The 19,126-nt window shown below is 39.1% G+C and overlaps 1 protein-coding gene across 8 annotated transcripts in view; it reads right to left on the bottom strand.

The window, feature by feature from the left end:
* Larp4 (La ribonucleoprotein 4) overlaps positions 1–19,126 on the bottom strand; it is a 53,438-nt gene that overhangs the window by 27,434 nt on the left and 6,878 nt on the right. For 2 of the 8 annotated variants that reach the window (XM_087555271.1, XM_087555274.1), the window contains exons 2-5: positions 10,905–11,011; positions 7,988–8,126; positions 6,786–6,941; positions 3,697–3,772 (exon numbers count right to left, since the gene is read on the bottom strand). In XM_087555271.1, the coding sequence (XP_087411397.1) occupies positions 3,697–3,772; positions 6,786–6,941; positions 7,988–8,126; positions 10,905–10,919 (386 nt within the window). In that variant the 5' untranslated portion in view covers positions 10,920–11,011. 8 annotated transcript variants of the gene reach the window in all.

The following is a 19,126-nucleotide window of genomic DNA, read 5'->3' as shown; positions in this document are numbered from 1 at the left end:
GCAGGCAATACATGTATGTGCTGTGTACACATACGCAAGCAAAACACCCATACAAATTAAAAAATCTTTGTCATGGGCAAACAGTAGGCTCAAAGAACTTTAAAGACTCCACTTAAGATAGTTATTACTCTATTTAGTTTATAAAACTAAAAGGTGGAAAAGTTACTTGTAGGGGGAAGGGTAAAAAGATTGTTCTTTCATCATAAAAGGACAATTAACATCAGTGTAATAAATATTACTTAATAACTTGAATATCAGACATCTACAAACAATTGAACAATTAAAAAGCTGTAACCTTACAGCATCCCTATTCTTATCAACCAGTATCAAAGTGCTTTAGATGGTAATTGTCAAAAGTAAATGAAACTGATGGTACACCCAAGACTTCTACTCACAAGTAGAACCTGGTGTATATATTGGTAATGCTATTTGGTATTTGCCAAACCGGCTGAAGTGCATGCATCACAGATGTAAGGATGATATGGTAGGCCATGAACAAGCACTCTTACTGCAGAAACTAAAAGCTATATAAACTTCAAACATTGTGTTTCTGCAGATATGAGAGAGAGAGAGAGAGACAGAGAGAGAGAACGCGCCACTTGTGTTAGGAATATTCCCCCCACCCCCTTTTTTAAATGATTTATTTGTGTTATGTGAGTGCACTATAGCTGCACACCAGAAGATGCACCAGAAGAGAGAGCCAAATCCCATCATAGAAGGTTGTGAGCCACCATGTGATTGCTGGGAAAAGAACTCAGGAGCTCTGGAAGAGCAGACAGTGCTCTTAACCACTTGGCCATCTCTCCAGCCCAGGAATATTTTTCCTTATAGAATGTATCTGTGTATTGTGGTTAAGAGTAACTTTCCTGAACAACCAGTAAGGGGAAACCAGAGAAACAGATCTGAGTAGCTGTGTGTAGATATGTGGTGTTGTTAATATTAGGTAAAGGACTGGCACTATCAATTAAAAACCACAGCTATCTCTAATGCACAGTAGATTTTTTTTTTTCTTCAGTGTTTCCTAGGATTTTAAGGAAACAGATGTGGGACTATGAGTCCGGGTGAAAAGAAAGTACAGCAAGCACAATAAAGCAATTACCCAGGCATGGAATCACCCTTGCAATCCCAGCCACAGAGAGGCTCAATCAGGAGAATTACAAATTTAAGGCCAGTCAATATAGTTGATTGAGGTCAACCTTAAAAAGCAGTAATGGCCAGAGTGCAGGGTAGAAAGACTCACTTTCCCTTAGGGGTGGCCACTAGGAGTTTGACCACGCTTCAGTGAGTATACAGACAACACACAATGGACTTTTCTTTGGAGAGGGTGGTAGACAAGGAAAGATTGGAAAGTGAACACAGCTGGGGTACATGTGAGATTCCCAATTAATCAGTAATAAATCCCTTATCTTATCATTATCCAATGCATCTCTTGAACCCACTTTCAAAGAGACAGCCCATATTCACAAATTAAAAAAGAAAATCACTTTAATAGTTAAAAAAATAAAAAAGCAGCAGCAAGAAATGAGTAGAGGCCTATAGAGACGGCCCAGGGTTGAGTACTGGCTGCTCTTGTAGAGCTCACGTTCAGTTCCCAGCATCCACATTGGCAGGGCACAAATGTCTTTAACTCTTTTAAGAGGTCAGGTGCCTTCTTCTGGCCTCTGTGGGCACTGCACATAAGTAATGCCATATACACACGCACAAACAGTCACATACATAAAATTAAAAACAGAAAAATGAAGAAACTGGTAAGAGGATCAAGGACTAAATACAGTATCATACATTTTTAATAATCATAGTACACGGGAGGCAAAGGCATGTGGATCTCTATAAATTTAAGGCCAGCCTGGGTTAAATAGTGAGTCCCAGGCCACAGACAGATACACCCAGGGAAACCATGCTTAAAATTCAGAATGGAGGAGAAATGCTGTGAGGCAGGAGACATAATGACATGCAAGACAACAGAAGCAGTTCCATAAATGATAAGTATGTAAGAACCTTAATTACTAAAATATGCTATGGAAAAATGAATTATTCACAGTAATTTCAGGATTAGGAATTCAGAAGAAGGGCTGGTGAGAATTCAAGAACAGGCAAGGCTCACAGTGAATTCTAGGTCAGCCTTGGCTACAAAGCAAGCCATTATCATTAAAGGAAAATAAACAAAATAAATAGATTAAAGTCTAATTACTTCAGCTACTTGTGACTATGCATGCTTATAATTCCACAGTTCCTGGAATGGCTGAGAAAGGAGAATCACAAATTTGAGGGCGGCTTGGGTTGCAGAAGGAGCCTATCTCAAACAAAAAATATAAAAAAAGAAGTGTGTTTTCTTGAGGTAAAATGTCTACTACTGGCTGTGGATAACTTGGTGGAATTAGTGCACTCATGAGGCCCAGGGCTTAATTTTCAGCACCACAGAAGAAAAAAAAAAAAAAAAGTCAATGGGGGTAGGGGTGGGAGGGATTAGAAAACAACAAAATAGCCAGACCTAAGGATTACAGCTCAGTGATGCACTTGATTTTCTATAGCATGGGAGAGGCTCCAGTCAAAGACCCAGGGGTGGGGGGTGAGGTGACCCAGAATTTGCCTGGTGTGGTAGTGCATGTTTTTACTCCCAGCACCAAGGAGGCAAAAGCAGGAAGATCTCAATGTGGTCCAAGAAATTAAAGCTTCAAAGTGAGACTGTGTCTCACAGAACCAGAAAAACTAAAACCAAACCAAACCACGCCCACCCCCCACACTCGGAACCTGTGCTCCGGCATGGAAGAAGCTGGACAGTGGCTCACCAAAGACAGGGAAATGGGGAGACAGCACGTATCTATGGATGTACCAATTTTCAACTTTATAAATAGCCTTTGTTTTGTCTGTTTGAGACAGGGTCTCCCTGTGTAGCCCTGGCTGTCCTACAACTCACTATGCAGACAAGGCTGGCCTCCAACTCACTCACCAGCCCCTGCTTCCCCAGTGCTGGGATTATTCATGGTGTGTCACAATGTACTGAAATCCTATGATGTCTAAGCACCAATAAATATTTCTATATAATCTTCACCTATAAAACCATTTGCCTGCAAACTTTATATTTAAGAGAAATTATCAGTCTGTCTTTTTATGGTCTTGCTAAAATCACTCTGTTCAAAAGTTACAAAAGCCAACTCATAAAAACAAATTGAGACGTTTTCCATTCCTTTTTTTTTTTTTGTTCTTTTTTTCGGAGCTGGGGACCGAACCCAGGGCCTTGCGCTTCCTAGGCAAGCGCTCTACCACTGAGCTAAATCCCCAGCCCCACGTTTTCCATCCCTTATTCCACCAGTTTTTAAAAATTATTTTCCCTTAATGCTTTTGGAAAACTGAGTCTAAATATGATCCTAGGAAAGGTATGCAATAGAGATGTCACTAACTGCTGCAAAGAGATACAAATCCAAACCCAGGCTAGTTAAGAAATATACTTAAGAAAGATAACAAAATCTACAACAGAAGGAAACGACAGTCTCCTATTCCACAGGCATTTCTTTTTTTTTTTGAAAGTCAATATATTTTTTTTTTTTTATTAACTTGAGTATTTCTTATATACATTTCGAGTGTTATTCCCTTTCCCGGTTTCTGGGCAAACATCCCCCTCCCCCCTCCACAGGCATTTCTTATCTACTAATCAAAACCACAAAAAGGAGGGTATCAATTAAAAGGGTTCTGTACCGTGAGAAACAGAATTCCAATTGTTTTTTCAGACATTCTTTTAAATCTTCTGTAGAAATTGTTGAACTGCTTTCTCCTGATGGCAGAAAACAAAAGGGACAAAGGTGCTGAAACATATTATTATACACATTAAATTAAAATGTAACGCAAAACTATTTTTAAACTAAGTCTCATTTCTTCCAACTTACACTTTTTTGGGCAGTATTTTATATTGACTCAAGAATTATCTTAATGAGCTAGGACCAGAGCATGAACCCAACTCAAATTCCCAAAATGCACATAAAAAAGCCAGACACGGCCACCATTGTGCACACTTGCAATCCCAGAATAGAGAGGTGAAAACAGGAGGATCCCCGGAGCTTACCAGCTGGTGTAACCAGTGAGTCTTAAGCAAGTGATAGACTGTCTCAAAAACCAAGATGAAGACCAAGTGATCAATTGATCTCTCTCTCTCTCTCTCTCTCTCTCTCTCTCTCTCTCTCTCTCTCTCTCACACACACACACACACACACACACACACACACACACACACACCATTTCAAAAGAAATAATAAAGGATCATTATCAATAAAAGCACTTGGCTACTAGGATGTTAAACACTGCCCTGCCCTAATCTCTTTGTAAAAATGTGAAAACCAGAATCAGGCAGGCAACTAGCACACACACTCCTTTAATCCCAGGCAGACAGATCTCTGAATTTGAGGCCAGCCTGGTCCATAGAGTGAGGAGATCCTGGACAGCCAGGGCTACACAGGGAAACCCTGTCTCTAAAATGATATCAAACAAAATACCATCTAATTCTTCCATGAGAATCCAAAACAAAAAACCCATGAAACCCCAAACGCAACGTGATCTAAATTTGAAGATAAAAACTAAAGTGGGATATAAATTTATGTTCTTTTACAAGCAATATATCCAGTATGAGTCATGTTCTTTAAATTCTCTTCTCATACCATTTTTCTTGATTTTTTTTCTTTTCTGGTTTTGTTTTGGTTTTTTGAGAGCATCTTATGTAGTCTAGAGCAACCTGGAACTCACTATGTGGGCAAGCATGACCTTGAACTCCTGACTTCTGTCTCTACCTCCAAGAGCTGAGATTAACTATGTAACTCAAGCTGGCCTTGAACATAGAACATAAGCTTTTTTTTTTTTTAAAGGAGCACAGAAAACAACTTTATTAGAATCTCATACAAATATTAAAGACTAAAAGCTTATGTCTTCTTATAGTGTGTGCATGTATGTACCATACATGCATACACATGAACTTTCTATGTGCATGCATGCCCAGAGGCCAGAAGTCGATGCTCGGTGGCATCAATCATTCTCCACCTTAGTCTGGCAGAGCCTTGACTCCATTTTTCCATTAGTTCAAAGGATCTGCCTGTCTCTGCTAACCAATACCAGGGCTGCAGACTCAAACCTACACTATGTGGAGCTTATTTGTGGGTGCTGGCACTCAGGACACAGGATGCACTTCACTCACTGAGCAACTCGAAGCCCTGACATTTTCTCGTCTTAAAATGACTAGTAGTAGGGCTGGAGACATGGCTCAGATGTTAAAAGCACTGACTGCATTCAAAGGGCCGGAGTTCAATTCCTAGCACCTACATGGTGGCTCAAACTATCTATAATGAGATCTGGTAATCTCTTCTGGTGTACAGACATAAATGCAGGCAGAACACTGTACACATAATAAAAATAAATCTTTTTAAAAAATGACTAATAGTTGTACTTAAAGATACAAACAAGATGTATGAAGCTGGATAAGCTGTCTATAATTTTATTAGAAAAATTGCTACTACTCAAGAATTAGTGATAAAATAATAGTGCTTTCCATTCTATATATATGTGATCTCTAAATTTTTTTATATAATTATTTTATGTGTATGAATGTTCTGTCCACATGTATCCCTTTACACCAATGTGCCTGATGCCACTGGAGGTCAAACAGGGCATCAGATCCCCCTAGATTTGGAGTTGGATAATTGTGAGCAGCCATGTGGGTGCTAGGAGTCAAATCCAAGTCCTCTGGAAGAGTGCTATTAATCAACCAGCCATCTCTCTCTAGTCCTTGTGGTCTTGTTTTTAAAAAGCTATTACCAGCTGGAGTGGTAACTTGGTAGTTAGGAATGTGAAGTACTATTGTGAAGATCCAATTTGATTCCCAGCACCCAAGTTGGGCACGCAACAACCAAGAGTAACTTGGGCTCCAGGGAGAAGCAACCCTATGGCCTCCACAGGCACACAAAACTACAAGAAACACATACATATACACATTATTAAGGAAAAAGTGTATTATTGTGTATGTGTGGAGAGTATGTATAGGTGTGCGTATCAGAGACAACTCTGTAGGGTTAGTTCTTTTCTCTATCTGAACCTGGGCTCTGGGAACTGAACTTAGGCTGCTACACTTGCACAGTGGCAAACTACAATTAACTCCTGAACCTTTTTGCCTGTATACGCAATCTTCTATATAGAACTCTCCTATCCAAATGCTAACTAAATGAACAGTCACTTTTCTCACCTGCAGTGAGATGCTGGATTAGAAGTGAAGGCTACCCCTGCCCATTAGAAAAAGCACACACACCCACACACACGTTGTTTTATTTTCCATGACATGGTTTCTCTGTGTAGCCCTGGCTTTCTTCAAACTCAAAGATCTGCTTGGGATTAAAAACAGACATCAACTACCACAGCCCAGTTAGTTTAGTTTTTTTTTTTTAAATAAATCTCTTGAAATAAAACATTTACATTAAAATAAATTTCATGTTGACAAAACTGGTAGAAAACCTGGCTAAACTTGTAATAATAATCTTAACTAATCAACTGAGAAACCTAGAACCTTTGAAATATGGATCTCTTAAGTATTTTCTCCTGATAATTTCACACTTTTCTTTAACAGGACTTTACAAAGATTCTTTCTCAATTATAAATTTTATGTCTGAGTACTAGCCAACAATATTTTTAATAAGCACCTAACAGTTATTTGACATAAGTTTCTTTTCAAAAAAGAAAGCAAACTGACTATGTTTACCAAATTGATGGAGAGCTAAAGATTCTCGCTTTAGTAATAATAGAACAAAGGTTACCAGAAACATCGTATAGTTGGTAACTCAGGTCTTCAGGTCCTAAGATCATTCCATCAGCTGATTCTTCAATGTCTGCGGTATTTCTTGTGGGTTCACAAGATGGAGAATACATCACTTCATATTCCTTACACATTTCCTCTGAAAGTTCTGTATTGCCTGTTTCAAGAAAGGGCATTGAATGTAAACAGGAAGTAACTCCCGAGTTTTGACTTCTAAAAAAGATTTCAAAGAACCGTACCAGTTGAGGAAATGTCCAATGCCTTAAGAGTTCCTTCTGAAGGGAGACAGCATTTTGACCACTGTGGATAAGCTAACACTCTATGCATCCAAATGTTTGCATAATTCCTTTGCTTACTTTTCTAAAAGCATTATACACTGCTTGCTATCGGTTGTTTTTATTACCTCTACTCTGTAGATAAAGGAAATTCACTCAATAAGGTTAATTGCGAAGGCCAGTGAGCTAATTACAGACCCCCAACTAATCCTGTAAGAAGTATAAATGATAGACTCCAAATGGGCTAGAGGCTGACCCAGAAACACACAGAATACTTGAAACTACTGACTACTCATGTAAGGCATAAAAAAAGAATCGTATACAAATAAATGTAAGCTAAACATTCATAAATACATTTCATTAAATTTTTATTTAGATCTGAAAAGCCCTCCCAAGTGTTCAAGATAGAAGCGTGGCTGTGAGTGCAGCCAAGCTACAAGTGAAGTTCTGGATATACATCACGAGTACAATTTTGACTAACTCCACACACATGTCAACCTGCTGAAGAGCTCACAATCCTATAACTTTTACAAGTGCATAACACAGGCTATTTAGAACCGATGGCACCTAGAGGTAGAACCTAGTTGAAGGGAGGAGCTCTGTGGTGGCAGGTCTCTGAGCTCTTTTCTCCCAGGTTCTAGGATTCCTAGCTCCATGACACGAGCAACTCTGTTCCCTCAGGAGACTCCCAGTCATATCCTGTCTCCCCAAAAGGCCCAAAGTAATGGGACTCAGTTACTATGAACCAAAACCTCAAGTGAATCTTTCTTCCTTAGTTAACTAACTTTTCTTTTCTTACATATTTTGTTCAGCACAAATGTTAACCAACACATCAAATAACCAAAAGCTATCTCAAAGTTGTTTGAGTTGATCTGACCATATATTTAAAAACAAAATGCAATCTTTCCAATAAGTAGTTAAGGCTTACCCTCGGGGTGAGATCCAGATGTGGCTGCAGTTTCATGCCAAGATGTTTCAGTTACAGGAGTGCCATCTGGATTTCCAGAAGGAATTTCTTGCCATACTTTGGCATTAGGATTTAAACCAGTGCCTTTAGATGTCACCTGCTAAACAATCAAAAAATCTGTGTAAATGTAGATCAAGGGATTTTTTTCTATTATTTTAATTTGAAAGAGACAAAACAGACAAATGAATAGATGAGTAGTACATAAATATTAGAGCATAATTAGATACATAAGTATGTCTCCCCCTATATAGCCCAAGCTGGTTTGCAGTTCCAGCTATCAGGCCATCTACTTCCTAGGCATCAGGAGTGCAAGTGTGCGCCTCCACACCCAACCAGATGCTCGTTCCTCACCCACTTGAAAATACAAATCTTCAAAAAGTAATTGACCTGAAACAGGTATTTCAGACTTCCATATGAAATATGGCTACCAATGTAATAAAAAAAAAATGCACCTCTACAAAACACATTTCTTGTAGAGATAGGGTCTCACTATGTTGCCCATGCTGGCTCAGAACTAATAGATCTGCCTGCCTCTACCTCCTGAGTCTTGGATTAAAGGTGTAGACTAACGTGCCCAGCCCTTCTTAAAACACCGCCCTGGCAAGTGGAAGCAGATGCCATAACCCCACACTTCGTAGGCAGAGCTGGGCCAGAAGTTCAAAGCTGGTACCAAGTGCATAACGAGCTTGACGTTAGGCTGGGTTACTGAACCTTATCTCCAAATAAAAACAAAAAGGGCTGGAGAGATGGCTCAGCGGTTAAGAGCACCCGACTGCTCTTCCAGAGGTCTTGAGTTCAATTCCCAGCAACCACATGGTGGCTCACAATCATCTGTAATGAGATCTGATGCCCTCTTCTGGTGTATCTGAAGACAGCTACAGTGTACTTATATATAATAAATGAATAAATAAAAAAAAAAATAAAAACCAAAAATTAAAAATAAAGAAAACAATATTTCACCTCAACCTACTTGAAAATGTCATAAAAATTTTAAACTTATCCCTATGTCTAAAATATATCAAAAAGCCGTGTTTTTGGTTATAGATGTTTTCAGAATATATTTTTATTAATAACTAGTGACAGATTTCTAAGTCTGAATGAATCAATGAATGGGAAGTCTATCTTAAATCAAAAACTGTTTTGCTTGGTGGTATTATTATTATTTATTTATTTATGTGAGGCTGTATGAGTTTGTGTACAGCACATTTGTGTGGGTATGAAGGTGGAGGGAGGCCAGAGGACATTAGAGTTCCTGGATGTGGACCCAGCAGAGGTTATGAGCTGCTCAGAACAAAACCTAACTCCTTTCCAGCCCCCTTCTAATTTTAAAGTGATTATTTATTTACAGTGTGTGTATGCACAGATATCAGAGGTTATTCAAGAGTTGGTTCTTTTTCAACCATGTGAGCATCCTTGGGATAAAACTCAGGCAGTCAGGCTTAGTGGCAAATGCTTTTAAAGGCATGCACCACCACAACTGCCTGACATCATATATATTTCTTTAAAAAAAAAAAAGTTATGAGGGGCAGGAAAGCTGGGTTGTGAGGTAAATCATTAGCCATGCCCAACAGCTTGAGTTTGATCCCTGGAACCTGCATAAAAGCAGAGAGGCCTGGTGATGGTGGCCCATGTTTAGTCTCAGTACTTGGGAGGCAAAAGCAGATGGATCTCTGAATTTGAGGCCTACTGAGTTTGGTTTACAGAGTGAGTTCCAGGACAGCCAGGACTACACAAAGAAACCCTGTCTTAACAAAACAAAACCAAGTAGAAAGAGAGAAATGACACCAAGTTGCCCTTTGACCTCCACATATGCACACACAAATACTGCCCTCATACTATACACTGAGTTTAATATTAAGTCTGGAGGAAAGATGGACCAGATTTCCATGTCCCACATCTAAGTTAATTCATATTTTAAGAGCAAGTTCTTAAGTACTCACCACCACTCTGCTATTAGTTACTTAATTAGTGACTGTGCACTTAGTAACAGAATACTTTTAGACAGCAGAACTATGGCAAATTTATGATAGTCTAGGTCCCCTGTTTGTAAATAACACTCAATTTGACACTAAAATTTTGCTGGTGTTATCAATGCTGCACTAGGGCTGAGAACACATGCTAAGGAACCCTAATTACATTCCCAAGCAAGCATTTACCATGAGCTATGCATTGGTTTGTTGATTTCTTACCACAGTAAGATAAGGTTTTACTGTGTAGCCCACACTGTCCTCAAACTGTATTACCACACTATACTTTTCTTCCTCCTGTGCCACACTGCTGCTTTCTTCCACACTTCTCATATAGCCAGGCTCTGAACTGATCCGGTCTCTGCCTCTCAAGTGTACGGCCACAGTTGTTTAAGTGGAGCTAAGCTTCCTGAGTGCCAGGCAAATAGTCCACTAACTGAGCTACATCCCAGCCCTTGAAGCATTCAAAGAAAACTCTGTTTTTACATACTTAACCGCTGTTCCCCTTTCAATTCTATCCTCACCCCTGAAGACAGTAGACAATAAGAACAGTCATTTCGATGTAGCTTAATAACTACTTAAACATGAAATGACTGATTCTCTAGAATCACATCTGAATTCAAAACTCACACTTGAATCTAGGATCATGAATAATCACGTGAAATTTTCTTAACTGAGCGTGGATTACAAATTGAAGAACTGTACCTTATTATTTTTAAGATTTTATAGACAGGGTCTCAATATGTAGCCTTCTCTGTAGCCTTGGCTGGCCTGGCATTCACTGTGTAGACCAAGCCAGGTTTACAATTCAGAGATCTACCTGCTTCTGCCTCCTGAGTGCTAGGATTAAAGGTATACACTACTGCCCCCCAGCAGGATTGAGTTTTTAAAAACTGGGCATGGAGGTTTACCTGTAATACCAGCATTAGGAAAATGGAAGCAGGAGAACCAAAGAAGCACAAGAAAAGCTTTGCCTATCGAGCAATTTTGAGGTCATCTTGAGCTAAATGAGACGTCTCTAAACAAATAAACAAACAAGAAAACAGAGTCAAGTATGGTACAAGCCTTTAATTTCAGTGCTTAGGAGGGGCAAATTTCTCTGAGTTCCAAGAGAACTGTCTCAAGTAAACAGATAATTAACACTTGAAAAGTATTTAACAGTATGAATATCCCATATCATTTTTTATAAAATATATTAGATTCAAAGTATTTATTAGCCTGGTATTGTGGTACATGCCTTTAATCCCAGTACTTGGAAAGCAAAAGCAGATTGAGCTCTGTAAGCTGAGGTGAGTCTGGTCCATAGACAGGGAATTCTATGCTAGCCAGGGCTGCTCAAACGAGTTTATTTATTGTTATGTATGTTTATATGTGAATGTGTGCTCCATGGTGTGCATGTTGAAGTCATCTGCTGGTATTAAAGGTCTGTGTATAGGTATGTGTCACAGTGCATGTGCATGAGTGTAGGTGCTGTCACAGTCTAAAAGAGGATATTAGATCACCTGGAGCTGGAGTATGGGCAGTTGTGAGCCGCCAGATGTGGATGAGGAGAAGCAAACTCAGGTCATCTGTAATAGTATGCATTCATAACTTCTGAGCCATCTTTCTAGCTCTGATATTTTTATTTTTTGTATTTATTCACTTAGCTCCAGTATTTTAAGATATGATTTCACTGGATTGTCTGGAACCTCCTGCCTAGGCCTCCCAAGTGGACTCAGCAGTTTTTGCCCACATGACAACAGTCAGTGCAGTACATTCCCATCTCACACAATTCTCTACGGAACTGGCAATGTTTGTCAAAAGCCCTACATGATGTATATATACTTTGGTCCACAAATTGTACTTCTTTGATTTACTAAAACAAACAAAAGAACAGGTATTGAAAAGCATGTGAGCGGGCTGGAGAGATGGCTCAGTGGTTAAGAGCACCGACTGCTCTTCCAGAGGTCCTGAGTTCAAATCCCAGCAACCACATGGTGGCTCACAACCATCTGTAATGGGATCCGATGCCCTCTTCTGGTGTGTCTGAAGACAGCTACAGTGCACGCATATACTAAATAAATAAATCTTAAAAAAAAAAAAAAAAAAAAGAAAAGCATGTGAGCAAAAGAATGCTCACTCATGTTCACTTTATAACAGGAAAAGTCTGAAACATTTAACTATAGTTATTTATACCATAACTTTAGTTCATATATATTAGAATCTCCCAGAGCCTTAAAACCAGAGGTATGACTGTGAATACATTCTGTGAATAGAATCAATGTCGGTTTGTTGTTTACCCTACACTGTTTATGTAAGTTGCCTGTCCCAGATGAAACCATGCATGAAGCATACAAGACCATCTGTAAATTCACAAATGGGAGAAAATATTGATATAGAAAAACGGTCACAAAAACCTTTGTATAAAAATGAAAGTGACGGGGTTGGGGATTTAGCTCAGTGGTAGAGCGCTTGCCTAGCAAACGCAAGGCCCTGGGTTCGGTCCCCAGCTCCGAAAAAAAGAAAAAAGAAAGTGACATTCTTTTTATAGAAATCATTCAATTGCATGAGAATAATGCACATGTCCAAGAAAGACTGCAGAGAACAAAACAAACAAATGGTATTAGGCAATAGCACCTTTTATCTCAATTTTGTGCCTTTCTATATTTCCCCATATTTAATGCTACTATTATGCTCTTTTGAAGTTTATAAAGGAAAACTGCACTTTATGGTATTTAATGTGATGTTTTAAAATATATAAAGAATGGGGAAAAAGGAACTTACACACTCATGTATTAACCCATCTTTTTAAGGCATGGCAAAATTACTTTTCAACCCCCTCCCCCTGCTCCAAAATGTATACTGAAAGCTAGGTGTAGTGGTGTAAAGCTATAATGTTGGCTAGCACTTGAAAGGTGGGGGAGGAAGGTTAACAGTTATAGGCCAGCCTTCATTATACAGTAAGTTCCAGGTCAGCCTGGGTTACAGGAAACCCTGTCTCAAAAAACAAACAAACAAACAAACAAACAAAAACCCGTGTAATAACATATATAAAACTTAAATTAAAAGACATCGCAACTGGAAAAACTATTCTTGTTAACTGTCATAAGGGATTTATTACTATCTGCTTTGTTTTAACCCACATAATAATTTATAAAATTAGAATAATACTAACAAAGACCCAATAAATTAGACATTAAAAATAGTTTAATGCTTTACAAATTAATTTTGTCATCTATGATAGCGGGAGCAGCTTAAAATGTCTGTATTTTACAGGCAGGTATGATAGCCATGCCTGTAATTCTAGCAATCAAGAAGATAAGACAGAAGGGACTGCTCTGAGCTTAAGGCCAGCAGGCACAACAAAAGGAATATTAGGCCAGCAAAGGCATGATTCTGGGTAATGGATCCGTGAATGTGATAGAAGAGAAAAATGGAAACTTCTATTTCTTGAAATGACTATCTTCTTCTAAGAGAAGTTACTTCTAAGGTAAACATAAGGTAAGCAGGGCTGTCAGCTAATAAGCAAAAGCCAGTATTTGGACCTTGAAAGTCAGTCTGAAAAGTTTGCACTCTTAAACTAATAAACTGATGTTGCCTAAGTTTTATACTGCATAGGAATATGATAAACCTCTTCTCCAAGCAAATGACCTCTAATCCCAATTTTACCTGAAGTGACTGACGGATCAGCAAGAAGTGGATACAGAAAACAGCTGCCAGACAAGATCCAGGGTCCCCAAGGCAGAAGCCAATTCAGACTAGTGATCATTTCTATCCCAGGGATAGAATTTCAGTTAAAGATTAATATTCATAGCAATTTTCATAATAGTATTTAACTTCTACCACAAAATGCTTTTCGTAATTAAAAATACTGGAATTATTCTGTCTTTGAACTTCATTACAGTGTCAGTGATCTTATCAGTAAATTACTGTCCTCCAACACCTTGAAGAGCATATGAATACTTAGAGCACACGAGATTCACAAGGTCCATGTACCACTTATATGCAATGCCTGGAGAGGACAGAAAGTGTCTGATCTCTTGGAACTTGAGTTATTAATGGTTTCTGAGCCACATGTGGGAGTAGGAATTGAACCCAGGTCCAGTCTCTCCAGCCAGCAAAGGTATTTTATTTTTTATCTCTGGTGTATTAGGGTTAAGTTAGCAAACTTTCCATTACTTTCAAATGAGAATGAACATGGGACAATGTGCTGAGGCAGCAGACACTTACGGAGTCCTTATATTGTAAATGTTTTCCTTGTCATTCCTCTTAAGTTTACCACAGGTATGATACATTATTAGTATAATCCTTAATTTACAGAAAAGGAAACAGACGCAAAAGTTAAACAATTTGCCCGAAGGCAAAAGTAACCAAGTCTAAACACAGTTAATTTCTCTGGTCTAGAGTCCAGTTCTTCTTGTTTTAAGAAAGTCATCATGTAGCCCAGGCTGCTCTCAACTGCCTAGGCTCAGGCAACCTTTCTACTCTCAAGGAGCTAGAATATTCCTGTGTATAAACCACCATGCTGGTTAGAACAGCTACCTTTTTTACATGAAAGATTTACATGGAGATTGAATCCAGGGCCTCAAAGCCAGGCCTGGCCTCACTGATCCGCTTGCCTCTGTCTCTGGAGAGTTACAATTAAAGGCAGGCACCCTAAGCCTTCGATCTGCATTTATATCATTTACAATTCTTTTAACTCTTAGATATTAATGTATATTTTAATATAATGCAATAATCTTCATCTTTGCTCTAGCAGTCCTAGAGATGGAAGCAGGGATTTATATACGACAGACAAGCACTCACTCAGCCCTTGCCTGGGTCAGTTGGTAGTGTCAATCTGTGATCTCTTATTCCTAGGACATTAATGAGGATAGCCTGGGCTACCCTAATGAGTACAAGACTGGTTGAGCAAACTCAGAGAAATCCTGAAACACATATAAAATCTCCAAACATTTCTTGGAAAAGGAAGCTGAAGTAGTGATACAAGAGCCAATCCAAGCAATCAGAGAGGAGGAGGGGCGGGGTTCAAGCTAATCCCTGCTACATACAGCAAGAGGCCAAGCTGGACTACAATGAGACCCTGTCTCAAATTATACATACAGACAGACAACTATTTACTTAAAAACCTATAGACTTCAGTATTTTGCATCAACAACTTACTAATGTACCCACATAACAACTCACCACAACCTCTTACCAAAATGTGTTATGACCTGATACATATGACAGAAGCATAAAGATAACCATGTCAGTAGATAGGGACAAATTACAGATAGGGACTTGAGGCACAGAAGTTTTATTGAAGTTATGTTTGTCATCTGCAGCAATAATCCCCAAATCTTTTTAAAAAGTAACAATGCACAACACAAAACAAAAAATATGAATCTGGGTCATATTAGGTTTTATAGAAAACAAGTTAAACAAATTATGTTACAAGGATAATAAATAATAGAGCCAGAATCATTTTTCATTTTCAATTAAAGATAATAAATTTCTCACCATCCTTAACCTCCTTTCCCTCTGCAACACAGACGTGAGCTCCATTTGCAGCTACCAAAATCTTGTTTTAAGCTCCAAGGTAGAAAATCAAAGTTTATAGACTTCAAATGTTTATCTAGCCCCAAAAATTTCTTTCAGCTCAAACAAATCTAAAGTGACTAGTATTAGTAGTTTCAATCACTTGCTTTTTTATAATCTGAAACACCAAGGGATGTTTTGGTATCTTTCCTTAAAATTTCCAATTCATCTATTTTGTTCATACAGGTACTTTGCCTACACATGTACCTATGCACCATAGCATGTAGTATGCAGAGGCCAGAAAAGAGCACTGGATCCCCGGGACTAGACTTAATCAAACCTGGATTCTTTGGAAGAGCAGTCAGTGTACTTAACTGCTGAGCCATGTCATTCATAAACCAACTGTTCATAAAATTTCTTGGTAAATTTTTCATAATAAAGAGGCTGGGGCTACTTAGTGCAGAACGCCTGTTCAATATGTTAAGTCTCAGACAGGAAGGCTCATCCTACCAAAAAAAAAAAAAAAAAAAACAAAACAAAAAAAACAAAAAATAGTCATAGTTTGTTCATACACTTTCTTCCTCCAAATCATTCTTTTAAAAAAAAAATTAATTTTGAGGCTTGGAAGATAGCCTCAGTGGAGTGCTTGTCCAAGCAAGGATGAGGACTTGAAATTCATCTCCAGCATCTACATTAAACAGAACAGCCACCCTTAGTGGTGCTCGCATTTAATCCCAGCACAACAGAGGCAGAGGCAAGTGGGTGACCCACTCACTGTATGAGCTCCAGGACAGCCAGAGCTACACAGAGAAATTCTGTCTCAAAAGACAAAAAGCCTGGGGTTGGGGATTTAGCTCAGTGGTAGAGCACTTACCTAGCAAACACAAGGCCCTGGGTTCGGTCCCCAGCTCCGAAAAAAAGAAAAAGAAAAAGAGGGGGGGGGGGGGGGAAGAAAGCCTGCCTTCAAAATTAAAGCAATCAAAATGGACAGCATGTTACTTCATGTTATTAATCCCAGCACTCTGGATACAGAGGCAGAAACATCCCTGAGTTCAGAGTCATCCTGGTCTACATAACAAGTTCCAAGCCACTGGAACTACATTATGGTAAATGAGATGACTTGGTAGGTAAATCTGTTTGCTGCTTTGATGGACAGAGAATACATGATAGACTAGAAATGACTCCTGCAAGCTGTCATCTGACCTCCACAGGCATGTCATGGCACAAGAATGGACGAACACACACACACACACACACACACACACACACACACACACACACACACACGGGGGAGGGGAACTGGTAGGTAAATCTCAGTCTTAAGGGAGCAAGGAAAGTCAGATACCTGGAACTGGCGAGACAGCATAACCAAATTGGAGATCTACAGTTCAGTGAAAAACTGTCTCAGAAAGTAGCAAGTAATTGAAGAATACACCCAACATCCATCTTGGCGTCCACAAATGCATATGCACACATATAAAATATGTACATGAGTACAACGGGGAATGAGGTAAAAAACATAAACCCTACAAATATATATATATTAATTTTCAAAACTAACAACTCTGTAAACTATTAAAAAAAGAGAGTACTGTATTGGGGAGGGGGAGGATTGTCATATTTATTTTTTTAAGCCAGGGCCTCTCTGTACGCTTGGCTGTCCTGGTACTACATAGAACATGCTGGCCTCCAACTCACTGAGATTAACGGTACACCACCACAGCACATAATGCTAATGTCTTGAAAATGCTACTTTCTAAAAGAGCATCAAACTTTGGCTAGAAAAAGTTTATAATGTTTCAAATTCTGTAAAATCTGAGGCAAGAGGAAAATGATATATTACTGTTTAGTGGGTTCAGATTCTCTTTTTTTTTAAGCCTTAACAGGCCAGCAGAGGGCACTAAATCCCCTGTAGTAGGGGTTGTGCCAGATGTTGGTACTGCAAACTGAGCCTGGGTCCCTGGAAGGGTAGCAAGGGTCCAGAGCTTCAATTTCACAAACTGGATGATAAGAGTTCTGGAGATAGATGTAGGGATGTTCCATTACCATCCTTAAAAATACCAAGGAAGGACCTGCAAAGTGGCTTAGTGCTTAAGAGCACTCACTGTTTGGCCGGACATCCTGAGATTGAACCCTGGGGCCCATACTGTGGACAGACAGAACCTACCCCAGAAAAGCTGTCCTGACCTCTGTAGTACACAAGCATCACCCTCAACAAACAAAAACCTGTACTATAAATTAAAGGAAACTCTAAGGTGAATGTCAGTTGTTCATGCCTGTAATCGCAGCACTTGGTGGTGCTCTATTAAGAACTGCCTCTAGTTTGGGCTATAGAGACTCTGCCACAAACAACTTTAATAAACTTACCAGAACAATTTTTTTAAAAGCTTATAGAGTATTTCAAGCAACCTAGGGTATACAAACATCACTGCTCCCTTATTAAGTGGTTAATATTATCAGAGAAAAACTCAAAAATCCAATTTTAGTGTTCATTAAAATGCCAAGGGCATTTTATGGGAAGGGAAGTGGTGACGCATGCCTTTAATCCCAGCGTTTGGGAGGCAGAGATATAGGCAGAGCCTGGTCTACATAGCAAGTTCCAAACCAGTGAGGGTAATTTAAAAACGAGTTAAGGGCTGGGACACCAAGTGGCAGAGTGCTAGTGCTTGCCTGACATCCACAGGGCCCTGGGTTCAATCATCAATCAAACATCCTAGAACTCAGAATTTAAAGAGGATTTGCACATTCTAAAATTCCTCCTTTGTAACCCCTCTCATTCTCAGGTGTTTTCCTTATTTTTCCCTAATTTACATGCTTACTTGCCCTCCTCCTTCTCAGAAAGTCAGAATTCAGCCTCAGTCTCCATTAGCTGAGTCAGGTAAAGGGAAGCAGAGGCAGTCGGACCCGTCATGTTTTTTTTTTTTTTTTTTTTGAATCCACATAAAGGTGGAAAGAGAGAAATGATGCTGTAGAGTGGTCCTCTAATCTACATGTACATTGTGGCATCATGTATACCATACACACACAAAAATTGTTTTTGATTTAAGCTATGAAGTGTATAAGATCGACAAATCAGGGCTTTTTTGGTTTGTTTGTTTTCCAAGACAAGGTTTCTCTTTGTAGCCCTGGCTGACCTGGAATTAGATCTGTACACCAGGCTAGCATGATCCATGTGCTTCTCTCTGCCTTGGCCTCCCAAGTGGTGGGATTAAAGGTATGTACCACCATCACCTGGGATTCCTTTTTTTTTTTTTTGGTTATATGTAAGTACCACTGTAGCAGTCTTCAGACACACCAGAAGAGGGCATCTGATCTCATTACAGATGGTTCTGAGTCTCCATGTGGTTGTTGAGAGAGCAGCAGACCTCTGGAAGAGCAGTCAGTGGTGTTAACCACTGAGTCATTTCTCCAGCCCATCACCCAGGATTCTAACTGGTCTTAATATATTTCAAGACATTAATTTTCAATAAACTACATATGAGAAAATGATAAACTGAGTCAAAAGTGACTAATAGGCACATTAACTAAATTTATATAGTTTAGTGGAAAACACAGTAATAATTCAACCTCAATATTTATTAGCAGAGCTAGGAGCAGAGGTGCATACCTTTAATCCGAGCCACTTGGGGAGGCA

The sequence above is a fragment of the Rattus norvegicus genome, chromosome 7 (assembly GCF_021556685.1).
Source record: "Rattus norvegicus strain SHRSP/BbbUtx chromosome 7, alternate assembly SHRSP_T2T, whole genome shotgun sequence".
NCBI lineage: Eukaryota > Metazoa > Chordata > Mammalia > Rodentia > Muridae > Rattus > Rattus norvegicus.
Note: the sequence above shows the minus strand (reverse complement) of the source record. Positions and strands in the feature narration are given on the sequence as shown.